Source organism: Bos indicus x Bos taurus, chromosome 5 (genome assembly GCF_003369695.1).
Source record: "Bos indicus x Bos taurus breed Angus x Brahman F1 hybrid chromosome 5, Bos_hybrid_MaternalHap_v2.0, whole genome shotgun sequence".
NCBI lineage: Eukaryota > Metazoa > Chordata > Mammalia > Artiodactyla > Bovidae > Bos > Bos indicus x Bos taurus.
This window is the reverse complement of record NC_040080.1, coordinates 12,996,739-13,024,347: the sequence shown is the minus strand read 5'-3', so window position 1 is coordinate 13,024,347 and position 27,609 is coordinate 12,996,739. Positions and strand designations below refer to the sequence as shown.

The window sequence follows — 27,609 nt, the reverse complement described above, 5'->3', positions numbered from 1 at the left end:
CTCCAGCTGGAAGCTTCTCAAATGTTCTCAGTGACACCCCACTGCATGCTCACCCCCCTCAAAGACGGAAGATAATTCTCTCTGTGCCTTCTCACTACAGGGCTTTCTGACACATCTCTGAGAGTCTGTCATGGAGCCTTCTGACCTCCAAATTCAAGGCGGGCCATATGTTGGGGCTGCAGATGAGGGCACAGAGGTGGAGGGGCGTTACCACCTTCAGCTGGGCCCTCAGGTCCTGCTTGGACCTGGACTTCCTCTTTGAACAACGTGTTCAACACTTACTGTTCATGAAGGACATCCATGGGTGCAATCTCAGGCAGCGCCGCTACTGACCCCTCCACGGACAGGATTGGGGGCATGTGGCAAGCAAGTGACTCGCCAGGTGCCAGATCCCAGGGAACCCTTCACCTCTCCTGCTCCTCAACAAGGCAGCATTTCCCCTACGGCAGGTGTCGTGGAACCACACGGCTTTCCGGAACATCTCTAGGAGTCTGACGTGGAGGAACCACAGCACACGCCTGAGACCCACATACAAGTGAAGAATGCAGACTCAGAGAAGGTGACTGATTCCCCCAAGGTCACCTGGGTGGAAGGGGCAGAGTGAGGGCTCAAACCCATGTCTGCCTTTTCCAGAACTCATATTTTTTTTTTCATCCCTAAATCCAGAGACATCCCAAGGAAATGGCGTCTTAGGAGGAGGGATGTGGAACTCTGTTCAGGCCAGAAAGCTTGGGATGCCTTTGGAATGGCCCAGAAGGACTGGAAGGGCTGGGCTGATCCACTGGGGGTGATGAGGCTGACTAGGGCTCCTACAGCCCAAATCCTGACTGCAGGAGGGCCTCGGAGATTCCCTCTGGGCCCAGGCCATGAACTGCATCCCATCCACTGACATTCACTATGCGAGACCCGGAAACACCATTGGGCTGCACTTGAAAGAAGCCCCGAGTGAGGAAACCCAGGCAGCCTGGCCTGAGCGGGCCCGGGGCGCCGTCATCTGCCAGCCTTGGGAACGCTCCGTTATTCCCGTGTGCCCCGCACCCTTTGCTGTAAAATGGGGTTAATACAAATACTCCATGGACTTTTCTGTGAGGATGGAACGAGCCTGTGTATCTGTCAAAGTACTCTGCTCATGGTATGGCATTGCTTTACTTATTATGGTATACATACAAGCTTTATTAAAGTAAAACTGATCTTACTGGGCATATGCCCTGCACCAGACATGGTTCTGAGTACGCTGACACTTCATCTCATTTAAACACACATACAAGAATAAGATTGGGGCTTCCCAGGTGGCGCTAGTAGTAAAGAACCTGCTTGCCTATGCAGGAGATAAAAGAGACTTGGGTTCGATCCCTGGGTGGAGAAGATCCCCTGGAGAAGGGAATGGCAACCCACTCCAGTATTCTTGCCTGGAAAATCCCATGGATGGAAGAGCCTGGCGGGCTACAGACCGTAGGGTGGGAAAGAGTCAGACAGGACTAAAGTGACTTAGCGTGCACACACAAGTATAGCGTCCCTGCTGACCACCCCTCAAAGTATTCTTTCCACAACCTGTCAGGGTGTCTGAATATATAGCGCAGAGGAAAAGGAGTAGGGGCTTAGAACAGGAGACCTGGCTTCCAGACCTAGTTCTGCCATTGTTGGCTGTGTAACTTCAGAAAAGCTTCTTGCCCTCTCCGAGCCTCATTTGCCACATCTGAAAAATGTCCATGTCTGGCTTACCATTCCTGAGAATCAAATAAAATGAATACGTGTGATTGCACATATCACGCACTGTTTATTTATCCTTACAATACCCTTACAACTTATGATGGGGATTCAGTTATGATTCCCACTTTATAGTTAAGAAAACCCAGGCCCAGAGAGTGAAAGACAAATGCTGGCTAGGATTATCAACACTGTTATTAAATAACAATAAGGCAAACGCCAGTGAAAACAGACCCAAAAGGTCACGGGGAGAGGCCATGCTTGCTTTACTTCCCTGTAGGCTGATAGCTCGATTTCTTCCCATTCCTGGCAACAGCGCGCATAAGAAGCACGTGTGTGCCCGAGTTCTGGTTTGCATGGAATCCAGAGGCAGAGGATTGAACAAAGAGCTCCTGAGTGCCCTCGCTAGTGGTCTGGCATCCCCTGAATCTTGTGGATAGGAGCAAACGCAGCCACTGTTTCCTCCCCACTCCTACCTGCCTCTCTGGCAGGCTGTCCAGTCAGAGCCAGGTGTGAAATCTGTGTGGGTCTTCTGTGCTGAAGTAAGAGGATTCCCCCTGCTCCTCACCCTGTGGACAGAGGTGGCAGTGTCTTCTGTCCTTGTCAGGTCATTGAGGGATAAGAAAGGCACAAATTCATATCCTGGGCCAGAAAAACTGAATCCCCCACTGTTCACTGGGCATCAAAGCCCTTGTCAGTATCCTTCCTGCTGCCATCAGGTTACCCTTGAATTCTAATCTTACCAGCACACACGTCATAGCTAAGAGACAGGTCCTAGAATCCCACCTCCTACAGGAAGTCTTCCTGAACTGATCTCAATGTTGAAACATTTTATTGTTGATTATGCATTGCATATGTGTAGAAACGTATACACACACACAATTTAACCTGGTGTCCTAGCTTTTTTTTTTTTTTAGCAGTTTTAAGTAGCAAGAGTTAATCAAGCAAAGCAAAAGTCCACTCCCCCAAAATGAGAGTGGGCTGTCCAGAAACCAGAAGCAGCCCTGTAATTGGGTGCGTGTGTGCGCTCAGCTGCGTCTGACTCTTTGTGACCCCATGGACTGTAGCCCGCCAGGCTCCCCTGTCCACGGGATTTCCCAGGGAGGAATACTGGAGTATTCCTACCATGTCATTTTAAAAGAGAGAGATCTGAGGCTCAAGGAGGTAAGTGCCCTTTTCTGTGGCTGGATTCTTCCCTATGACTACCCATAATTGCTCACTGGTGTCTCTCTCACTCCTCCCAACCATTTCCAAGACTTCCTCGGGCCTCAACATGCGTGTCCTGAAAGAGGAATGGTAATCCCTGCCTGCCTTTCCCAGCCGGAGGATGGGAGGATGAAATGATAACAAACACGAAGGTGAAGGTGTCCTGTGAACCGGAGAGGCATTCCTTTTGTTGCTTGCTAGCCCAGGAGCTCTCCACATTAAGGTGCATCAGAATCACCTGGGGTGCTTGTTAAAAATGTACTTCTTGGCTCCTGGCCACAAAAAACGGGCCAGAAGCCAAGACCTATGACTGCATTTGTCCTCCTTCTATCAATGGCTAGAAAATTGTTACATTCCAGTATACACGTGAATTTGAAAACCAATTTTCAGACATTGGAAAAGCAGCAGCACAGGGCGATGGTTCCTAAGAAAAGGAATGCAAACTAGGTGAGCCCCAATCACCCTGGCTTGTGGCCTCAGGGAGGAACTTTCAAGATTGCAATGCAGAGTGGGAGGGAGGCTCAAGAGGGAGGGGATATGTGTATACATACAGCTGCTTCGCGCTGTTGTACAGCAGAAACTAGCACATTGTAAAGCAAGTATATTCCAATTAAAAAAAAATTTTTATGCACCCCCATGTTCATTGCAGGATTATTCACAATAGTCCAGACATGGAAACAACTTAACTGCCTGTGAACAGATGAATAAAGATGTGAGATATATGTATATATATGAATATTACTCACCTATAAAAAAGAATGAAAGCTTGCCATTTGTGACAACATGAATGGATTTTGAGTGCATTATGCTAAGTTAAATGAATCAGAAAGACATAACCAAATACTGCATGATCTAACTTAAAAAAACACACACACAAAAAACCTCATAGGTACAGACAGGTGGTTGCCAGAGATGGGAAATTGTGGCCAGAAGTACAAAATTTGGGTTACAAGATAAGTCTTGGCAATGCAATGTACAGCATGGCAACTACAGCTAAACAAAAAGTAAAAAAAAAAAGATTGCCATGCAGGGAGCAGAGCAGAGCATGATCTTCTCTGAGCTGAGGACTTAGACACTTAGGGAGGCTGAGGTGGCTGGAATTTACAGAGCAGAGTCAGAGAAGGAGTTACATGACGAAAGAGCTCCAGGAATCCACAGAGAACCCTTCTTGGGTCTGATGCTAAACACTGAATGCACACGAATATGGTAAAACTCTGTAAGACTCAATAAATAATGACTGGGATAGGGTGGGTGGTTAAGCTGAACCATTCGCAAGGCTCACATAGGCTGGAAGAGATTAGAGTTCTGTCCAGTCACACTGAAGAGACCCTGATGGCATTTGATCAGAGGACAGAATGATCATACCATGGCAACAGGGATAAATTAGCCCAAGAGTTGCCCTAAAAAAAAAGCTTACAAACTAGTCTTGAAAGGATCAAGTGGATCTACAGATAATTTAATGACTTACAAAAGCAGAGCCCAACACTCTTCAAAGGAAAACAACAAAATTCTGTACTCAACAAAGTCACGTTCAAAATGCCCAGCATATTCTACAGTGGAAATTAATACAACACTTGCAAAGCAATTATACTCCAATAAAAGAAAAAGAAAAAAAATTTTAAAGTCCAGTATAGAATAAACAATTACTAGATATCTGAGGAAGCAGGAAAATGAGACCCAAATTAGGAGAAAACCATAAACATAATGAGGTGAGAAATGAAAAATACAAAAAAATAACTAAGTGGAACTCCTAGAGGTGAACCCATCCTCACAAAGCTCAGAGGGAAAAAAAGACTGAGGGTAAAAAAAAAAAAAAAGAATAGAGAACTTGGTGACCCTTTGAGCAGTTTCTGTTGCTTTATCTTTTAGTTTTACTGATTTTTAAAATTCTGCAGTGTTTATCTGCTTTAATCCCACCCAGTAAAACTTTCCTTTTAGATATTGTATTTTCACCACTAAATGTTATCTAAAAGAAAAAACAGTTTAAATGTAAAGACACAGATAGATTTAAAGGATGGGAGGAAATGTAACTTGTTGTATTAGTTTTCTGTGTCTGCCATAACAAATGATCACAAACGGAGTGGCTTAAGCCATTCAAATGTATTATCTTATGGTTCTGTTAGAAATTCAACATGGGTCTCACCAAAGCTTCAGCACGGCTGCGTTCCTTTCCGAAAGCTTTAGGGTAGAACCAGTTACCGTGCCTTTTCTAGAGACCACCCACACTCCTGGGCTCACGGCCTCTTCTTCCACCTTCTTTTTTTGGCTACACCATGCAGCTTGTGGCACCTTAGTTCCCTGACCACAGACTGAACCCCGGGCCCCAGCAGTGGAAGCCAGAGTCCTCCCCACTGGACCACCAAGGAATTCTTTCTTCCTCTGTCTTCAAAGCAAATAAAGTAGGTCTAGTCCTTCTCAAGTTACACTACTCTGACCATTCTTCTGGAGTCATGTCTCCATGTGCCCACAGCCAGAGGAAGTTCTCCGCCTTTAAGGAACCATGTGGTTAGACTGAACACACCTGGATGACACCTCCATGACATTCTTCCCATCTCAAGGTCATAATTTTAATGGCACCTGTAAAGTCTCTTTTGCCATGTAAGGTAACATATTCACAGGTTCTCAGGGTGGGATATGGACATTTCGGGAGCTATTATTCTGCTTACCACACATGCAAACATTAACGGTGAAAAAGCTGGAGAGGCTATCAGGCACTTGCATGTAAAATATTAGTCAAAACTAACTGCAGGGAATTTGCTGGAGGTCAGTGCTTGGGACTTTGCCTTCCAATGCAGGAGTGTGGGTCAATCCCCGGTCAGGGGGCTAAGATCCCACATGCCTTATGGCCAAAAAAAGCAGAACATACAACAGAAGCAATTTTTGTCATATATTCAATAAAGACTTTTTTAAAAATGCTCCACATTAAAAAATATTAACAAGAAAAACAGACTGTAGATTGGACCATATAAAGTCCCAAAAGTTTCAATAAACGTAAGAAGACTGAACTCATATGTTCTGTGATCACAAAGGAATTTAATTAGAAATTAATAATAGAAAGATTTAGAAGTAACAGGGAAATTGCAAAATATTTTGCTCTGAATGAAAATGAGAACAAAATTTGTGGGATGCAGTAAAAAGAGTGCTTTATAAAACTTTAAAAACAGCAAAAATTTAGAGCTTTAAGTGCTTATATGAAAAAAGAAGAAACGTCCAAAGTCATCAACCTAAGCTTCCACCTTAAGAATCTAGTAAAAGAAAAGCAAGAGGAAACACTGCTGGGGCTGCTGCTAAGTCGCTTCAGTCGTGTCCGACTCTGTGCTACCCCAGAGATGGCAGCCCACCAGGCTCCCCCGTCCCTGGGATTCTCCAGGCAAGAATGCTGGAGTGGGTTGCCATTTGCTTCTCCAATGTGTGAAAATGAAAAGCCAAAGTGAAGTCACTCAGTCATGTCCGACTCTTAGCGACCCCATGGACTGCAGCCTACCGGGCTCCTCTGTCCATGGGATTTTCCAGGCAAGAGTACTGGAGTGGGGTGCCATTGCCTTCTCTGACACATATTTACTATCTGGCCCTTTACAGAAAATCTCCCAACTCCTGCTCCAGCTTGTATCAAAATATTTATTTTCCAGAGCAATATGCTTTAGTACAGGAAACACAAGTAGGTAGAAAAAGAAAAACTGAAAATAAGAGAAGAGGGCTTCCTTGTTGCTCCAGTGGTTGGGAATCTGTCTTACAACGTAGGAGACAGGGTTTGATCCCTAGGTCGGGAAGATCCCCTGCAGAAGGAAACGGCAATGCACTCCAGTATTCTTACCTGGGAAATCCTATGGACAGAGAAGCCTGGCGGGCTACAGTCCGTGGGGTCACAAAGAGTCGGATATGATTGAGCACACACACATTCAGGCTTCTTGCATTCCTTGCCCTCTGGCTACCACAGAGCAATTGCCTCATCATGACCTCTGCTTCTGTTGTCACATCTCCTCTCTGACATTCTCACCTCCCTCTTACAAAGACTCTTGTGATTCAAGATTCTTAATTTTATCACATATTTAATGTGGCTTTTGCCATATAAGTTAATACATTCACAGGTTTTGGTGATTAAGACTAAGACATCTTTGGGAGGTCATTCTGCCTACAAGAGAAGCAAATTACCAAAATGGATACCCAAAGAAATAGAATGTTTGAATAGCCCCATGTGTATTAAAGAACTTGAATTCTTCCTACAGGGGCTTCCCTGGTGTTCCAGTGGTTAAGAATCTGCCTTGCAATGTAAGGGACACGGGTTCAATCCCTCATCTGGGAAGATCCCATATGCTGCAGGGCAACTGATCCCACAAGCCACAACCAATGAGCCTGAGCTCTAGAGCCTGTGAGCTGCAACTACTGAAGCCCATGTGCCTTAGAGCCTATGCTCTAAGAGAAGCAACAGGAGAAGCCCCGGCAACGAGAAGCCTTTGCACTGCAACTAGCGAATGCCTGTGCACAGCAACAAAGACCCAGTGCAACCAAAAAAGGCTAAAAATAACAAGTGATAGCAAGGATGTGAAACATGTGAACCTCTCACCTACTGCTGATGAGAACAAAAAACAGTACAACCACTTTGGAAAACAGTTTGACAGTTTCTTATTGTTAAATATTTGTGTGTGTGTGTGTGTGTGTGTGTATATATATATATATGTATATGACTTGGCAATTCCAATTCTAGATTTTTCTTTCTTATATGACCAACCTAGATAGCATATTGAAAAGCAGAGACATTACTTTGCCCACAAAGGTCCGTCTAGTCAAGGCTATGGTTTTTCCAGTGGTCATGTATGGATGAGAGAGTTGGACTGTGAAGAAAGCTGAGTGCTGAAGAATTGATGCTTTTGAACTGTGGTATTGGAGAAGACTCTTGAGAGTCCCTTGGACTGCACGGAGATCCAACCAGTCCATTCTAAAGGAGATCAGCCCTGGGTGTTCTTTGGAAGGAATGATGCAAAAGCTGAAACTCCAAATACTTTGGTCACATTATGCGAAGAGTTGACTGATTGGAAAAGACTCTGATGCTGGGAGGGATTGGGGGCAGGAGGAAAAGGGGATGACAGAGGATGAGATGGCTGGATGGCATCACCGACTCGATGGACATGAGTCTGAGTGAACTCCGGGAGTTGGTGATGGACAGGGAGGCCTGGCGTGCTGCGATTCATGGGGTCGAAAAGAGTCATTCACAACTGAGCGACTGAACTGAACTGAACTGAAGACACATGTAGCATAAAATATGAAACATATGAAAACATGTCTGCATAAATAACTGTCCATTAATGATCACAACAGCTTTATTTAAGATAATCAAAAGCAAGAAACAACCAAATGTCCATCCATTAATAAGCGAGTAGATAAATTATAGTGTGTCCATATCATAGAAGACTACTCAGAAATAAAAGGGAACAAAATATTGATACCTATAACAGATGAACCTCAAAAGAATGATGCTGTGCAAAAAGAAAAGACAAAAGAATATATTCGCTGTGATTGCCATTTATGTGACTAGAATAGGCAAAACTAATCTCTCTTGACAGAAAGCAGATCAGTGGTTGATTGGGGATGAGGATGACAGCAATTGACTGCAAAGGGGCATGAGGTAATAACCCCATTTTTTGCAGTGATGGAAATTTTGATTACACAGTATAAATTTTTGTCAAAATTCATTGAACTGTGCACACGAAGTGGGTGCATACTATTACATGAGTTGTAACTCAATAATTTTTTTTTAATCAAAGGAAAAAAGTTAAAAGATAAAAACATTTGGGCTCCACTCCAAGTGATTCCAACACAGCAGAACTAATAGGGACCGCCATAGATAATTATGCTGCAGACTATTTCACTTATAGACATAGTATTGGTGTCTATGAACAGCCAACTCTTGTTTCGACAACAAATCAACTAGGCAAGCAGAGAAAATTCAGAAGAAAAGCATTTGCATTGTGTGCGCTCTCATCCCACCCTCTAATCTCCATTCTTCAGTGGAAGTACTGGTCACCCTCTTGGGTGCTCTGCTCTCACAACTGCTGGCTCAGCTGTGGATAAGCTTTCTGCACTTATTCTTTACAAAAGGAAATCTGCTAGGAAAATAAATGGGAAGAAAGCAAAATAAAAACCCAAGTGCAGAGAAACCAATATATTTGCAGAGCACAGATCCTCCCCAGGTCATCTAAGTCTGGCACCAGATGGGTGTGGCTGACCCAGCTCACTGGATACCTGGTATCAACAGATATACCCACCCTGGGGGAGCAGCAGGTAGACAGGGAAAATGCAACAGTCCAACAAATATGCTAAGAGCACTCCTAGCCCAGAGGAAAGGGTCATTTCCTGCCAAACTGGATTGAACAGAGGTGCTGTATTTCCATTCCTTAGTCTTTTCTTGCTGCCTGACGTATCTTCATGCCTGACATGACCTTCCCCTGTTCTGTCTATTTGATGACACACTTCCCATCCTTCAGGGCCCAGCTTGAATAACACCTCCTCCTTATCAGATCACCATAGTTAAACACAATTTCTCACTCCCCTGAACTCCTATGGCACTTGGCTTAAAGGCCTCTTACAGAAACTTTGATTTATATTCTAGTTGTTCATGTGCATGCCATAACTACTCTACTAGGTTGCAATCCTCTTGAATACAGAAATGATAACTTGTGATCTACGCTACGGCTAGCCTGTATAGTTCCTAGTATGTTACTTAGCACTTAGTGTGTGTTTTATGTAAATTTATTGTAGAAATTATTGAGTGACTCAGTCCACACTGATTCCTGTCTCTGAGCTTTTGCTAATGCTGTTTTCCCTTTCTGGAAAATCTTTCCCACTTCAAGTGTTATTCCCCCCAAGGAGCATACTCAAATCCCCAAGCCATTGGGCTCCTAGAGCACTCGGGGCAATCTCCATCTTATCACTTACAACCACCACTGAATATTGAAATGGAATATTTATTACCTGTTTCACCTACTTAATCATAAGCTTCAAGAAGCCAAAGATTCCATCCTAGTCACCCTTATCTTACCACCACCCAGCACAGTGTTCTGTGCAGTATGCATTTCATAGATGTTTTTTCAAACAGAATGATCTCTTTAAGAAGCTTCTGGAAGCTCTTTAGTCCATGACACAGAGGGTCTGGTTTATTTAGTTCATGTTCCTATTAGAATGGCTAAAACTGTCCTGAGGTCTCATTCCCAGAGAAAATCAAGCATAAACAAACAGCCTTCCTAGCCTAAGTTTCCCCTTGGCTGAAGAAGTAGGACCAGATGTTGTCTGGGGTCTCTCAGTGTCCCATGACCCTCCTGTTCCAGGGGATTCCCCCAGCAGAATACAAGATTGCCGAGCACTCAAGAGGCAAGGGTGGCCTCTGCTCGGAAGGTCTTTAAAATGGACCCTCACCCCCTGGGATGACTGGACACAGGAAAAAGAACGAGTGACCTGTCAGACTTCCTCTTTCTCGTACATTTCTGTCTCTTTTCGCCATCCTCTCCCTTTCTGCTTCCTCTTTCCTTGTCTGCTTCTGTTCTCCTCCCGGTCCCACCTCACTTCCACCTCGCCGGCTATGCCTTCTTGCCAGATTCATGTCATCCATCCCGGGCCCCCTCCGTTTATCCTGAGCCTCTACCCGCTCTCTCATTCGCCTCTCTCCGCCCCTGACAGCCCTGCAGGAAGCCGAGACTCCTCACGAAGCCTGGAGGGGGTGGGAGGAGGAGGATGGGAGGGGGAAGGTGGGCCCGGGCGCCGCGGTCCCGCCCCCCGTGCGTGTGTGAATGTCGGTGTGGCGGTGACGCGGCGCCGGCGGCGGGAGGGAGGCGAGCGGACCGCCGGGGCTGCTGGGCTCGTGCGCGCCCTCGCGCTCCCCGCCGCCCGCCGAGGCGCAGGCAGGGCGCAGGCGGCGGCGGGCGGCATGGAGAGCCTGCTGGAGAACCCGGTGCGCGCCGTGCTCTACCTCAAGGAGCTCACGGCCATCGTGCAGAACCAGCAGAGCCTCATCCACACCCAGCGCCAGCGCATCGACGAGCTGGAGCGGCGGCTGGACGAGCTGAGCGCCGAGAACCGCAGCCTGTGGGAGCACCAGCAGCTGCTGCAAGCCCAGCCTCCGCCCGGGCTCGTGCCCCCGTCGCCGGCCACCGCCGGGGCCCAGGAGCAGCTCCAGGACCACGGACAGCTGCCTCCCGCCGCGCCACAGCCCGCGCCCGAGCAGCCCCCGCTTCAGCACCACGGACAGCTCCTGGCTCAGCCCCAGCCGGGCCCCAGCGGCAGGGCTCACGCGCCCCAGTCGCCCCACCAGCACCCGGTGGCGCCCGGGGCCGTGGCCGACAAGGAGAAGGAGCGTCCCCCGAGTTGTTGCGCTGCTGCTGGAACCCTCCTTCAGCACAAATCCCCCGCCGCCCTCGGCAAGGGCGTCCTGAGCAGGAGACCCGAGTGAGTGGGGAAGAAGGCATGGGAACCGTTGTGGGAGGGAGGGAAGCTAACGGACGTGAGTGGGGGACGAGAGGGTAATCAGATGCACCCGAGTCTGGAGGACTAGGGCAGTGTGAAGTGGAGGGGTGAGAAGATGCTTAGGGGCAGAAGTATGTCAAGGAGATTTGGGGGGAAGGAGGGAATGACACCAGTGTTCGAGGGGGTCTGGGGGATGTTGGAGCAAAAGGGGTCAGAGGAGGAAAGACATGGGGGTTAAGTGATTAGGGTTATTGAAAACTGGCAGATTTCAAAGGGGACAAGACTGGGGGCGAAGTTAGGGAGGAAGATTAAACTGAAGAAAAGAGAACAGTTGAAGAATCTTTTTAAGTTAGGGAAAATCTGGATGGGAGTTTGGGTAGTAAAATTATTTGAATGGAGAGGGAGATATGAAAAAAAAGACATGTTAAGAGCTTTAAAAAGGACAGGGTCCAGGAAGAGTAGAACTGGGGTCTGAGGGGATTTGGGAGGCAGAACATAAGGCTGAGAGGCAGGATGATGTGAGAAGGAAGGGGGGCTGGATACAGAGGAAGAGGAGGGTGGGAGAAAGCATCTCCCAGGGGAACAAGCTAGCTCTTTAACCGATGCAGTGGGAGTCAAAAGCCAGGAGTGGCTTGTTTGGGGAAGCTTACTCTGCTCTGACCTGAGTGGACCCTCTTTCTTCTGAATCCCCACAAATCTAGAGGGGTGCCAGGTAACAACCCATCAAGCCTACAGAGAATCCCTTTTCAGTGTCAGGTCTGTCTGGTTACAGCTCTACCCTCTGACTCAAGGAGGATTTCTATGCAAAGTGTTAGCAATCGTGGAAAGGGAATAATGATGAGACAGTTGGCAAACGGAGTTGGCATTTGGATGTAATTCCTGTTATGGCTGGTGACTGCAAATCTTGTCTCCCCTTGGTTATTTGGTGATAAGTGGAATCTCATGTTAGGTCCAGAGAGAAATATGCTTATTAGCTCCTAATGAGAAACTCTAGAACTTCAAGTTCTTTTTCTTTACATCCAATGTCCATGAACTAGGGATATGGGAAGAAGAGAAGACTGGAATATTCTCTCCTCTGTGTTGGGAAGGCTGTGACCATGTCAGCTTCCTTTCTCTGAGGAGACAGGTGATGGAAGAACAGCTCACGGGAAATCAGAAGCTAGTCAGCACCTGACCCTGACAATGGGGATGGTAAGGAAGTTGGGGGTGGGAAAGGAGAAGAACCAAGAGTCATCTTCAGCAGCCTTGGCATGCTTTAATCTACAGATACTTGTGAAGATTTGATGTAGGCTCATTTTTTCCTTGTATCTACTGCAGAGTTAGACAAGTTGGGTCAGGACACATGGTAGACGTGACCAAAATCTTGGGCTCTTAAGAGGGGAAGATCCAGGATGACTCCACAGCGTTTGATTCAAACCCCAAGAAGATGCGGCTTTTTTTCCAAGCTCCCTCAATGGTCCATTGCTCTCCCTTCAGTGTCACGGTTTTCTTTCCTTATTTGGCAGAAAAAGCAGAAAGGCAGTTTTCCCTTACTGCCCATGGCTCAGCAAAAGGTGAAAAAAAAATCTGAAACAAAAAAAAATCCAAAATGCCATGTGTTTCCCCCCGCCCCAAATAGGGGGGGAATTATTCTATTCCATTTCCTAGGGCAGCCACAGCTCCCAGGGAATCGTGGTTCCTCTCTTCACGCTCCTCAATGTCCTCCTCCTTTTCCACCACATTCCCACTTTCTCTGCATCCCTTCGGGGACTGTGTGGGCAAGAAGGGTGGAGGAAAGCTCATTTCTCCTGAATAAGGACTTTGCTGTGGCCCCCAAAGCAGCTTAAAGAGCCCAAACTCTCTGGCCCAGGGGCTCTTGCTGGGAACCCAGGGGTTTTAGGTATCATCTGGATTCCTATCCAGCCTCACATGTCACAACTGGAGAGAAACCATCAGGTCCTCATCTTCCCCTCTCCCTTGTCCTGCTTTTCCTTCCCAAGGGAGCAGGACAAAAATAAGTAATTAAAATGGTGGAAGAGAGTGGAAGTTGTTGGAAATCTTTCAGGAAGTTGTGCCAGGTACCAAGAGGTTAACACTGCCAGCAACCCCTTCCTTTCTTCAGATCGGCCAGCTCACCCTACCCTGCTCCTCAAGCCTAGACACCCAGAGACTTAGAGAGCTCAGAAACAAATGCCTCACCTCCTCCCTCAGCTCCCTCCCCACTTGGATGGGAAATCTTGGGCATCCAGACAGACTAATGCCTTTTGGATCCCCGTGTCTCCCCACTTTTCTGCTTAACTTCAGCCCAAGTTTCCCCCGCAGAACCTCAGGAAGGAATCGTCTTTGCTGACTACAAGTTTGGCCCCATCCTGCTCTCCACCCACGACCCCCGTTTTGCATGTCTGTCCTTTTCTACCCAACCTCTCAGTGCTGTTGGGTTAGATATGGGCAGCACTCCATGGACCGGATGAGACTGGGGGAGAGAGAGCCGAGCCAGCAGTCCTTTTCCTGGGGCCTCTCCTGGGAATCTCCCTGCTGAATCAGTTCCCTACTGGGCATGCTGACGTAGGAAGAAGAGCCGGCAGAGGGGTCTCTCCTTCATAATTTTGCTGAAATCCTTTTTCGTTTCTTCCTTCCCCTTTTCTGGCCTCAGTAGGGTGAGAATGCAGCCCTGGTGAGGTTGCTGAGGCAGGGGTGAGGGTTACCAGGCACTGTGAGGCTTGTGATCTCACCGCACAGCTTATCTCTTATCCCCAGAACTCATCTTCCTCCCCGAATCCAGGAGAGGCGGGAGCCCTGGGGACCCTGGGGCTGAGAAATAATAGATCGTTTAATTGTCATCAGATCTCCATTAATATGCCGCCCAGCCTCTCCCTCCTCCAGCTAAGGGAACTGCGAAGCTGGTGGCCTTGGAGGTCAGGTCAAGGAAGCAACAATGTGGGAACGGGTGAGTGTAAAGACATCCCGAAGAATGACACCCAAGGGGTTAACATTCTTTCTCTGCTGCTTCCTGGCTCTTGCTAAGCTCCAGCCCCCACTGCTTTTGCCTTTTAATGAAAGCAGCAATCTAGCTTCCTCCTCTTTATTTTTTCAATCAAGGCTCACAGCCTCTACAGAATTGATTATCCCTTTCCTGGCTGGAGCCAGAGCTTCAGCCTGACCCAGCAAAGTCCCTTCCTCGCCATGGAAGCATATGACCCAGCCTGAAGCTCCAGGCTGCAGTGTGGCCACAGCTTCTCTGCTTGAGCATGTGTCCATCTGTCCACCCAGCCATGTGTTTAGAGCCAGTGGATCCCAGAGCTTGCCCAAGTCCTCACGTCCATGGGCAGAGGATTACTGGAGGCAGGCTAAGATTCTCTCATTATAATTCAAATTCAGCTCCTACCCTGGAGCTCCCCATCTCCATGGGGCCGAGAACTCTGAATGTCTTGTGAGCTCCTGTCCTCTCTTCTTCCTCCTTTGTCTTTTTTATATGTTCTGTCTTCCCCCTTTCATCCCTCCCCTCAAACACACCCACTCCCCATATTTTCTTCCTTCCATCCTTTGCTTCCATGTAAGCTGTGTAGACATGTCTCCTCCTCTCTGCTCCCATCCTAAGCATAAACTAAATCTTGGGTCATCTGAGCACCATGGTCTTGTGCTCCCCAGAGTCAGGGGATGGCAGGAAGACTACTGGAAGTGACTTCTAGCCTGTTGTCTGAGACCCTGATTGGAGCAGGCATCTGTGCTCCTACTGAATCAAGGTTGTCTGCCTGGAGGTGGCAGATCTCCAAGAAGAGCCCCTCATGGGAGCTCTTAAGAGTGTGTGAAGGTCTGTCAGTCAACTCTATTGTATCCGTTCAAAATCCTGCACTCTCTGCTGCGAAAAGACAGAAAAGACACAGACCATCCGTGCTCAATGCACTTGAGACACGGGTTTACAAACATCTTGGTAAGTGTTAAGCGGACTGCAGGTGCCCAGAGCCTGCCTCTATCAGAACAGAATGGGGTAAAAAGGAGAGTGTACACAGCATATCCACAGCCCAGAGAGGTTTCTGAAGTTGCCGCCAAGGGTTTACGTGAAGAACAGTGAGAGGCAGGGACAGCTGGGTGGGGACAGAGCTGGGAGGAGTCAATCCAAGGAAATGTCTGTGATGCACGCACTTACCATTCCCCACTCTGACCTACAGCCCCTCCCCCATCACCCCCCTCACCCCCCAAGGCTAAACCCATCAACGTAGGAAGAACTCAGTACTGGTCCTTTCTTCCCAGTGGCTAAAACCCCTGCTAGCTGAGGAAGTCACACTACGCTCTTGTTCCCCAGCCTCCCTGTCCTCCTCTTGCCCATTTCAATAAGGAGGGTACGACACCAGGCTGGCCAGCTGGAAAAGGGGCCTGAGTGAAGGCTCGCTGAGAGGGGGAGGGCTTGGGCATCTTCTGCCCACCCAGAAGCTGGCACGGGCAGACACTCAGGGCGCTCTGCCATCCCCTGCCGCTCTGAGGGCCCGGGCCACTGCTCCTTCCTCACTCTCAGCCCAAAACAACCGGACTCCAGAGAAAAGTCACCTGCGTGCCTGCTCCACCGCCACCTCCTTCCTTCCCCAGCCCTTCTCAGAACCACACGGCCAACAGCAGAGGCCCTCTCAAGGCCATCCTGGCACATCTTCCTCTTGGCCCGAAATCCAGTGAGAGGAGCAGCAGTTGGTCCTGCTGATTCAGCAAATATCTATGCGGCCCGAGTTTCAGAGGTCACTTGTGAAAAAAGGCAGATGGGTCAGGTCTGGGGGGAGGGTGACATGAAAAATCAGGGAGAGCCAGACAATCAGCTGGACTGTGGTCTGGAAAGAGGCCTGGATCTTGGACTTAAACCCCACATAAGGAATTTTAGACACAGATGGCCCTGTTGCAGGCCCTAAACGTTTTCCACTGGGGCCTGCAAGAACTCTCAGAGGACCCAGGGTGGCAGCGGTTTAGCAAGGGGTATCTTAGGAACAGGTCCTGGGGATGCGCTCCTTGCACCTGGCAGACCCCCAAACGCAAGGCCATGTGGTGGGACTTCTGAGGCTGAGGCCGCTGCAGCACCTTCCTCCTCTGCTTCGTGAGAAGCATGAAGTGTGGGTTCCTACACAAGCTGCAAAGGGCTTCTTGTGTTCACACAGGAATGGAGGGTTCTGTCCACTTCAGGCAGCAAGGGCATTAACAGTCGAGTAAGAGGAGGAGTAGCGGGAGGGAGAAACTAGGTTATTCAGGCTAAAAGGAACTTAAGGAAACCACGTTGCTGTTGTTCAGTCGCTCAGTCGTGTCTCTTTGCGACCCTATGGACTGCAGCCTGCCAGGCTCCTCTGTCCAGGGGATTCTGCAGGCAAGAATACTGGACTGGGTTGCCATTTCCTCCTCCAGGGGATCTTCCCAACCCAGGGATCGAATCTGCGTCTCCTGTGTTGGCAGGTAGATTTTTTTTACCGCTGAGCCACCTGGGAGTTTTCAAGACCCAGGTGGTTCAGAACCTGGGCTTTGCAGGCAGGCATACCGGGTATGAATCCTGCTCCACCAGCTACCAGCTGGAATGCCTTACATTTATTTTTTCAACTGTTATTGGAGGATAGTTGCTTTACAATGTTGTGTTAGTTTCTGCTGTACAGCAAAGTGAATCAGCTACATGTATACATATATCCCCTTTTCTGGGTTCCCATTTAGGTCACGAGAGCACTGAGTAGAGTTCCCTTATACCTTTTTTGAGCCTTTTTTTTTTTTTTATGAAATAAGGAATAATATCTACTTTAAAAGGTTGTTGTAAAAAATTTTTAATTAGATTATATACATTTTAAGCTGTTCTGGGCACGTAGTAAGTGCTCAATACACTGTAATATTTCTACAGATAAAGAAACCAGGACCCAAGTTTCATCCAGAGTGAGACCATAGCTATCGAGGAGAATCCAGGTTGAGGATTCCTTCAGGAAGTGTTCCAGGCCACATTTCTATGTGTGACCTTTCTTCAACCACCACTCAACCTCTGGACAGTGTGCACCAGATATGTGAATGGGAGCCTGCCTCGAAATGCAGCTGGGCGGGACAAACCCGTCGTCCCTTAGTGAGCTGTGAGGAGGTCTCACAACTCAATAGCTGGGAACTGCTTCCTTAAGCCCAACCTGAATTTCTTCAGCTGCATTTTCAGATTGCTTGCACTTTTCTTATGGACACTGAGGGGACCCGAGTCGCCACCCAACACCCCACAGTGGTGACAATGACCTCATCCGTCTTCTAAATGGGGAAACCACAGTGTCATCTCGTATGTGACCTTGTCAAGGACAACAGGGGAGGGTGGGGGATGGAGTCTGAACCAGGAGAATGCCTCCCGTTCACTGGAATGAAAGCTAAATCCATTTCTCCAAATTCTCCCATTCTGGGAAGGGAAGGGAGAAGGCAGACCCACTCTTCGCAGGACTCTGCAGTCAGAAAGGGAGACAGAGCAGGGCTGAGAAAAGTGGGAGGCCTGACCCAATGTGGTGTTTTGGCCGAAGCTGGGCGGTCAGGGTGGCTGGGGGAGGACTCTGCTTCATTCTGGTCAAGCCCAGAGGCTAAAGGAGTTTCATCTTGCAAGGACTCTCTTAGAATAAATACCTTCTAGAAAAAAACAAGGGAAGACTGGTGTGCTGCAGTCCATGGGGTCACAAAGAGTCAGATATGGCTTAGCAGCTGAACAACAGCAGCAAGAAAACAAATGGAAAAGAGAAGATGGAAAGGTAGTTGTGGCTGTGAGGCCATCACAGGCAAAGGCGTGTGGGGGGGGGGGGGTGGGGCGGGAGGGGGGAGCACCGGGCAGGGCAGGGCAGGGCAAAGGCTGCTGTGCTGTTGCTGTTTAGAACATCCCATTGGGAGGGTTATGTAACTGCCAGGCGGGGGCTGTGCGGAGCACTACCTTCCCTCCCCAGCAGGGGGCGGACTGCTGTGGACAGGAGGCCTACAGGCCAGTGGAAGTCCTGCCCAGAGAAGCACCCCACCCCTGCCCCGACCAGGAAGGTGTCTACAGCCCCAGGGGCTGGACCGCCTTGGGAGCTGTACCAGGGTCCCCCAGACCCTCCGAATGTCAGGGGAATGTCAGAGCTGAAAAGGTTCTGGAAGGTCATTTGCACCGAACTTCTCATTTGGTAAATGAGAAAACCATGGCCTGAGAGAGAAGGGGCTGGTGCTTCCAAACTGATTAGTGGCCGAACTAGGTTTACAACTCAGCTTCTCCATGCTCTTCATCCAGCGCTCTTGTCAGAGTGCAGTGAGGGGCTGAGAGAACCAGTCAGCGCTGCCCCGTGGGTGTGCAGGGCCAAACTTACCTCCAGTTACAGGGGTGTAGGGCACCCAGGGAGGTCTCTCTGCCTTCCAGAACATCTTGCCTAGGCCGGCAATTCCACAATTAGGGACTCCTTTGGGGACTTCAGGTTATCCCCCTTGTTAAAATGCAAATTCTCCTAGGACAGGAGAAAAACAACACGTTTGGCTCTGAAAGCATGGGAGTTTATCTGAACAGTGTCTGAGGACAAGCTTGACAAGGGAAGAGATGTCTAACAGTTGGGGCAGGAGGCTCAGAAGGTGTTGAAGGGCTCACAGGGGAGGCTGATGAAGCCTGAGTGGTCTTCACATCCACTGTATTTTGCAAGGAATTAGCACTGCCTGGCAAGCAAAGGGGAGGGACCCGGGGCACTCACTCCCACACTGGCTAGTCTTGAGATTATCTGCGCTGGAGAAGGAATACTTCCCCAATGAGCCCCATGTGTAAAATTCACAAGGCAGGAATCTAAGGAGCATCCTGGTGCTTGGTTAAGCAATTTTGATCCTTTCTAGACCCTTAAAATAATATGTTAGATGGCAAAACTCTCACACAACTCTAATGGAGTCTGTCATGGTGGGGGGATGTTGGCAGGCAGTAGGTGGGTGTTACATGAGCTTGAGAAGGGTGGGGGATGGAGGCCAGCTCAATACGTAGCAGTGTGTGATGAACAACATGAGAAGGAATAAGCTCTCAGTGCGTAGGGCACAGGCAGCCTCATCCATCCTTGAGTGGAGGGAGGGGGTACGGCGTCAGGGCTGAAGAAAGTCTCAGCTGGAGGGAGGTCCATGAGGGGGTGGGCGGTGCCCAGACTCATGGGCACAGTTTCCCCAGCTGAGCACCTGGGAAACGCTGGATCAGAGGCTCAGGTCTGAAGGCCAACTGGGGAGCGTACATCCCACCCCAATTCTACCCGTGAGGATGGAGAGCCCCCTCCTCCTTTGACCCAAGCCTCTGAGCAATCCAGTCCTCAGCCTGGGAAGCTTTAGGAAGAATGAAGCATAAGAAAGCCTTGGAGTGTTCCAACACACACACACACACACACACACACACACACACACACACACACTCTCTCTCTCTCTCTCTTTGCACATGCACACAGCCCATCAGCAGGCTCAACTAGAAATGGAAAACAGGTCTAAGAGGATGGGAGGGAAAGGAAACCTGATTTGCTGCCGTGTCACCAGGTAGAAAACAGACAAAGGAGAAAGGGTTGGATTCTGGGGTCACCGCCTGGCCTGGGAGCAGCCATGGGAAGCAGCAGCCAGGCTCCAGGCCTCTCCCGTTTCTCCACCAGGCAGTGGTGTGAGCTACGGTCAGGGAGCCGCTAGGACGCTGCCGGGAGGGAGAGTGGGTGTGAGTCTGGCGTGGCTGCATTTGGGGGACGGAGAAGGTGCGTCTGTGCGAGGGTGGGTTCGTTCCTGACTCCAGGCTGGAGGAGGGGGTGATGGCTCCACCCCACAGCACAGGCCTCCTCGCTGCCTTCTCATCGCCCAGACTGCGCACGCTGTCCCGACTCTGGCTTCCTTCTTTCTCTGAATGCTTGCTTCTCTCTGCTGCCCAGCCAGCTCTCCTCCTGGTCCCCCAATGGGGCAAGTCTACAGCACCTCCACTTTCTCCCCCTCACTTTGCCTGGAGCATGGAGGAGATTTGGCCTCTGGAGGCTGTGAGCTCCGGGAAGAAGGAGGTGGGCGGAACAGGGGCAAGGTATTTGGGACTCTGCAGAGGTGCTGTGTTTGGACGCTCAGGTGCTGGCAGCAGCAAGATGCTGGCCAAACCGCAGTGATCTGCTCTGAACTGGCCCAGCTGTGGCCAGGGCCTGGCGCCCATGACCTCTCCAAGTTTGGGTGCAGCAGGTCAAATCAGCTGCCTCCCTGTTTCCAATCAGGAATGCACTCCCCATCCCAGTGGAGAGGCAAGGGAATTCCACAGTTTCCTCCGTGATAAATGATTCCAATCTACCATGATTTTCATTCAACACATCACTTCAACACAATGATTATTTAAAACAGCAACAAAAACTCAGCAGAGCAATTGGGAATCTCCTGGCTGTGTCTAACGTTTCCGGTGCACAGACTGGTCTTTAGGAACAGAGATGCCCGGGTGCTTCCAAATCGGCTTGCTGGGCATCCTGGATATTCTTGGAGCTACTCAACTCCTAAGGACCCGTGGGAGAGGGCCAAAGGGAATTCCAGAGGCACGTGAAGGCACCCTGAGGCAGCAGTGGAAGGGGTGGGTAGAGGACAGTTTCTTGGAGCAGCTCGACTGAACCCAGAAGCCAGGACTCCGGGGTCCTGATCGCTGTGCCCACCCTCACTGACCCCAAGGGTGAACTGCTGCAAATCCACCCCCCTCCCTTCAGTGGGCCTTGGTGTCCTCTCTGCCCAGTGGGGACAATCGGTCTTTGCCCACCTCTGGGCCCCTCTCTGCCTACCGGTCACCGAGGCTGGGGCAAAGCTGAGCCGTTCAGAGGTCACTGCAACAGGACCAACTTACCTTGGATGAGAAAACTGACTTGCAAATGCTAAGAGCCTCAAGAAGGGAGCTCTGAATCCGCTGGTGTTTTGTTTGTTTTTTTTTTTTTTTTGCGAGAAACCAAGGAGACAGACCCTGGAGCCCCGTGCAGGGAGGCCAGGGCCCGCAGGTCAGGGAGGGCGGGTTGCATTCCGCGGGGTCTTCCCGCTCCAGATTCTCAGGATTTGCAGGCTCCCGCCCCTCGGACACTGAAGCGTAAACCCCGGAGCAGCCGGAGGGGAGCGCTCGGAGCTTGGGGAAGCCCTTCCGCAGGCGGCGCGTCCCGTGGGCTCCGCGGGGGCGGGCGCGCCGGGCCGGCTCGGGGCTGCGTGGGCGGCTTGGCGAGCGGCCGCTGCGGAACGTCCCGGCCCACAAGCCCCTCGGCGCTTCCCGCGGGGGCGACGGGGCGGCCCCCTCCTAACCCCCTCGGAACCGCCCACGCGTCGGGAAGCTGTGTGCCCCGCGCCCCGCCTGGCGAGGCGGCTGCTGAGTCACGCGCCCGGGGAGCGTGGCCGCTGCCCCCACCTGCGCGCCTAGCCCTGCAGGGTGGGGAGGGGCGCATCTCGCGGGTCGGCTGCTCCCCGGCAGCGCACTCCGTCCCCCCAACCCCCACCCCGACTGGCGCGCCGCCCGCCCACGGTGTCTGGGAGCATCCCAGCCCCCGCCTCCCCTCCCAGCTGGGGCTTCCGGCAGCGGGCCCTCCCCAGACCCGACCCGCTGCCCTCCTCCGGGGGGCTGGAGACGGGTTCTGGTGAGGGGCAGGGGAAGGGGCGCTGCCCTAGGGTGCGTACGATCCAAGCTGGATGTCTCAGCCGGGACTGTGGAAAGGGCCATTGCCTTTCTGGGAGAAGCCGCAGGGGCAGCGAAGAGGATCGGGGATCAGGGAGGTGTCAGGGAGGTCCAGTTCTACTCAGCATCCACCTCACTAGCCTTCCTTGTACCCAAGTCACTTTGGCAGAGGATCCCAGCCCTGCCTTAGCTTGCTAGATCAACCTAAAGGAAACCAACCCTGAATATTCACTGGAAGAACTGATGCTGAAGCTGAAGCTCCAATATTTTGGCCACCTGATGTGAAGAGCCAACTCATTGGAAAAGACCCTGATGCTGGGAAAGATGGAGGGCAGGAGGAGAAGGGGGCGCCAGAGGGTGAGATGGTTGGATGGCATCACCAACTCAATGGACATGACTTTGAGCAAACTCTGAGAGATAGTGAAGGACAGGGGAGCCCGGGGTGCTGCAGTCCTTGGGGTTGGGAAGAGTTGGACACGACTGAGCGACTGAACAGCAGCAGAATCACACGACCTTTGAGTTCTGGCCCAACCTGTGATGACTGTAGTGGTTCAGACTGTGGCCTCCGGTTTGAGCCCTGACTCCATCACCTACTGATGTGACCCCTCAGCAGTGACAGCCTCGGTTTTCTTGTCTCTAAAGTAGGAGTAGGAACAGTGAAACCCCCCAGGACCACCGTGAATTTAGAGTGGATGTCAGTAAAGCACCCAGCAACCTGGGCACCTGGCCCAGTGGGGCCTCAAGGACAGGTATTATCTGGGGCCCCCTCTGGCAAGAACTGGGCCGAAAAGTGTTTTTGGAAGGTGGAGTCTTCCAGAGGGCTTAGAACAGATCTCCTCATTCTCTGACAGCCACTCAAGTATTTGAAGGCAGTCAATTCTCCTTGGCCTTCCTGACCACTCTCTCCAGCTGCCTCCTTTGCTTTTAGACAAGCGTACGGAGGCCTGTAATTTCTGCTCCAGGCGGGTCTGTGGGTGGCTCGGTCCCCTCAGTCTGGCTCCTAGAACATTGGAGCTGCAATGAACCCTGTGGCTCAGGAGTCAGATGTGGCCGGCCAGCTGGGGAGGCGGAGTCCTTCTCTCAGCCCTGCCCCAACCGTGCAGGTTCCGCTTGCTCCCTGGCTCTGCATGGCACCTAGGAACTCACTGGCTTTCTCAGCCCCGGGCCGTAGATGCAGAAGCCACTGTTAGAGAAGCTCATTCTCTGTTCTTCAGGAAGCAGTCTGTCCTTCTGCTCTGGCCCCCTGTCCTTCTGCACGTGGCTTTCATTTTAAAACCCTACGTGCTGAACTTTTCACGTTTGGCTTTCATTTTGTCAATCTGGTTGTGTTTTTTTTAAAGTTGAATTTACTTTTTTTAAATAGGTAGTATCAAAACATCGACATAGTACAAAACTTGAAAGATGCAAGAATTTACAGTGAAAAGTGTTTCCTCACCTCTATTTTACACCCACTCACCCCCAGCCCCTGTTCCCAGAAGCTACTGTTAGCAATTTCTTGTATATCCTTCCAGGGATAGTGTGTGTGTGTGTGTGTGTGTGTGTGTGTGTGTATAGGCTTCCCAGATGGCGTTAGTGGTAAAGAATCCAACTTCCAATGCAGGAGACACAGAAGGCGTGGATTTGATCCCTGGGTTGGGAAGATCCCCTGGAGGAGGAAATGGCAACCCACTCCAGTATCCTTGCCTGGAAAATTCCATGGGCAGAGGAGCCTGGGGGGCTGTTGTCCATGGGGCCTGCAGAAAGTCGGACACAACTGAGCACTCATACATTTATATGTATATATATTTGTTTAGATGTGTATATATTTCATTTTGTACCAATGGTAGTATACTGTACACTTCTGCATCTTGCATTCTTCCCCCCTAATAATCTATCTGGGTGAGGCTTCCGTATTCAGTATAAAAAGAGCTGTCTCATTCTTTTCAATAGCTATAAAGTATTCCATTGTGTGACTGTGAATCTGGGTCCTTTCTTTTCGTTCACTGGGCGTGCGGAAGGCAAGCTCTGGGCAGCCTGCCTCTGTGTAATCATTTGGGTGGGCTTTTCTGAGGGTGGGGATGGGTCATGTGCAGGTAGGCAGGCATTATCCAGGGGCTCTATTTGAACTTGGCCCTCCAGTGGGGGAACCTGCTGGTGGAGCTTCCTACAGACACTGGTAAATTGTGATAGAAATAGATTCAGGAAGTGGGCTTCCCTACCTGAAAACACTCCACTGCTCTTCCAGCTGGGCTCCCTGTGTTGTCTGCACTCATCAGTGTTGGGGAAGCTGCCAGGATGTTATAATCTGGTTCGAAATGAGCTGAGAGTGAGCTCTACAGCCCACCTTCTCCAGGAAGTCTTCCTGAACTGAGAAATAAACTGAGCTTTTCATCATCTCTTCCCCTACTTGCCACTCCAGGCTGAACACACTCCAGTCCTTGCTGAGGGTGAAATTAATTCTTTATTCCTGTGGCTTAAAAGTGCTTATTTTCTTCTCTCTGTAAGTAAACGTCTATGGCATCTGCATTCTTTCTTTCACTTAACAAATATTTATTGATTGTCTGCTGTGTGCCAGGTACTCGGATGTAGCAGCGAGCAAAATACCCCACATCACTTCATGAAGCTTAGAGACAAAAATAAATAAATAAACAAGGTTAAGAATTAAAACATATGTTTGATGGGATAAGTGCTCTGGGGAGAAAGAGAGCAAGGAGGCCTGGGAATAAAAAGGTTTGCCATTTCAGAAGGGGTGCCCTGGGAAGGCTGGGAGTAGGATAGTGCCTGAGTATGCCCTGGAGAAGGGGTTCTGTGTGGTCTGGAGGAGGAGGGCTCCTGGCAGGGTTCGCAGTGGCAAGGGAGCAAGGGAGGCGGGGGGCTGATGGAGCACAAGGAGAGTGGTCTGAGGGGAGTCAGCGACCTTGGAGGGGTGGCAGTTGCAGGAGTGGGGGGCATGCAGGGCTGCAGCAAACCTTGTAAGAGAGTCTCTCCTGGGATTTCCAGACCCACCAGGCAGTGTTTGGAAGTGCGTAGGGACATTTTAGTTGTCACAATGGCTGGCAGGGGTAGGAGGGGATCCTTTGCTGGCATTTAATGAGCAAGGGCTATGGCTAACATCCTCTACTGCTCAGGACCGTCCCCACCAGGAAGAGTTTCCCTGCCCACAATGCCAGCGTTGCTTGATGAGAAACACTGATGGAGCCTTGGAACCTGTTGTGAAGAGTCTGGCTTTTACTTTGAGAAAAACTGGGAGCTGGTGGATGGTTTTGAGCAGAGAATGCTTTAAAGGGACCTCAGCTGCTGGGTTGAGCCTGGTTTATAGATAGACTGAGGAGGAAGAAAGCTGGTGGCAGGGAGAGAAGGTGGGATGTTGTTGCAAGGTCCAGTTAAGAGACGGAAGTAGCTTGGACCAGGGGTTGTGGCAGTAAGTGGCGATAAGCAGGCAAACCCACAGGGCTTCCTGAGGGATTAACGTGGGTATGAGAGAAAGAGGAGGTGAGGATGAGTCCAAGAGTTAGGGCCAAAGTTATTGGAAGGATGAGATAAGGATGTCTGTAGGGGTTGAGTTTTAGCCACGCTAAGTTGGAGATGCCTGTTAGACATGCAGGTGGAGATGGCCTTTGGACGGACTAGAGATAAAATCTGGGGAGGGTGACACCAGCAAGGAATAAGAAAAGAAAAAGAAAAGAAAAAAAAGAGGGCCAGTATGGAGCCTTGGAGCACACCAGTATCAAGAGGTGGGAAGGGGAGTGGAAAAGGAGCAGCCGAAGAGGGAACGGAAGAGCTGGAGACCCACGTGGTGCCCCAGCAGAGAGGAGTCTCAGTGCGGAGGATGGGAGCAGAGTCACCCCCGTGACAGGGTGAGCAGGGAGGGCAGCCCACTGAGCAGCGTGCAGGTCACTGGTGACCCCAAAAAGCCCAACTTGGGTAGAGCAAGGGGTAGGGCAGAAGCTTGATTGGTGTGGAGAAGGGAAAAGAGACAAATTGACCCCGTGTGAAGTCTGGGCCTTAACTAGGTCCTGATTCAGGTGAAAGTAAAGTGAAAGTGAAAGTTGCTCAGTCGTGTCCGACTCTGCAACCCCATGGACTATACAGTCCATGGAATTCTCCAGGCCAGAATACTGGAGGGGGTAGCCTTTCCCTTCTCCAGGGGATCTTCCCAACCCAGGGATTGAACCCAGGTCTCTCGCATTGCAGGTGGATTCTTTACCAACTGAGCCACAAGAAGAGCCCTGATGAAGCAACTGTAAAAAGACTTTTTTTTTTCTTTTTTTTAAAATGTTTTTAGCTGTACCATGAGGCACTTGGGAGCTTCCCTGACCAGGGATCAAACCCACACCCCTTGCATTGGAAGCAGGGAGTTTTAACCACTGGACTGCCAGGGAAGTCGTAAAACATTTTTAAGGCAATCAGGGACATTTGAAAACAATATTAGGGCTTCCTAGGTGACACAGTGATAAAGAACCTGACTGCCAATGCAGGAGATTCAAGAGATGCAGTTTCGATCCCTGGGTTGGGAAGATCCCCTAGAGTAGGAAATGGCAACCCACTCTAATATTCTTGCCTGGGAAATCCCGTGGGCAGAAGAGCCTGGTGGGCTATAGTCCATGGATTTGAAAAGGGTTGGACATGACTGAGTGACTAAGCACACAGCAAAAACGATGGGGATAGAAGACTGGCAAAGTACATGTTTGAAATTTCCCTAAAAGGAAGTTTAGAAGATGACGGAATGGAAGGATCTATAGAAAGTGAGTACAGAAAACTCTTTGATGAATTTTTCTAGAAGGAAGAATAAGGAAATGGGGTGATACCTGGAGGGGATGAGGGTTCAGGACAGAAAGTTGTTCTTGAAGGTGGGAGCGACGGGGGCGTGCTTGTCTCAGCCAGCTGCAGGGACGGCCATCCACAGGAAAGGCCCTATACCAAGCACAGCAGGGAGATTGAGGACACGGCCTCACTGCCTGGAGGAAAGTAATGAAAATTTAATATAGGCTAATATTTTATCTTGCACTCACTGTGGCCTGGGCATTCTCTTAAGTGCCTTACAACCTAACTTTATCTCAATATATGTCTCAGTAACTTCTATAGTTGGTGGGGGGTGAGGCACAACAGGGTCAGGAACCCCTCCTCGGTCAAGCAACCATGAGGCAGCATCCAGATTCAAAGCCAAGGGGGATGTGACTCTGGAGTCAGTGCTCTCAGCCTCTGTGCTCCGAAGCCTTCCTGCAGACGATTGCAGGAACCAGGAATGGGCATGCACGTGGCCTTCACCCTGGAGACCGTCGTTGAGGGGGAGGTTGCGGGGGAAGGGGAGTACCTGCATGTACTTTATTTGTTTATTTAGTGTTTTAAAAAGCAGCTTTATTGAGAGATACGATTCATTTCCCATCCAATTCACGCATTTAAAGAATACAATTCCTGGGACTTCCTTGATGGTCCAGTGGCTAAGACTCAGAGTCCCCATTGCGGGGGGCGTGGGGGCAGTCCCTGGTCAGGACCTAAATCCCAAGACCCTTCATGCCATGGCAAGGATCGAGGATCCCATGGGCCCCAGCTAAGACTCAGAACAGCCAAATAAATAAATATTAAGAAAAAGTAAATTATGCAATCCATGGCTTTTTAGCACCACCATAATTTTAGTGCATTTTCATCACCTCAAAAAAGAAATCCTATACCCTTTGTCA

The 27,609-nt window shown here is 50.0% G+C and overlaps 1 protein-coding gene across 9 annotated transcripts in view; it reads left to right on the top strand.

Moving 5' to 3' along the window:
- The first annotated feature begins 10,753 nt into the window (after window positions 1-10,753).
- The window catches only part of IQSEC3 (IQ motif and Sec7 domain 3), a 92,072-nt gene continuing 75,216 nt past the window's right edge, over window positions 10,754-27,609 (top strand). For all 9 annotated transcript variants that reach the window (XM_027541015.1, XM_027541014.1, XM_027541016.1 and 6 more), the window contains exon 1: window positions 10,754-11,349. In XM_027541015.1, the coding sequence (XP_027396816.1) occupies window positions 10,832-11,349 (518 nt within the window). In that variant the 5' untranslated portion in view covers window positions 10,754-10,831. The remainder of the gene's footprint in view (window positions 11,350-27,609) is intronic.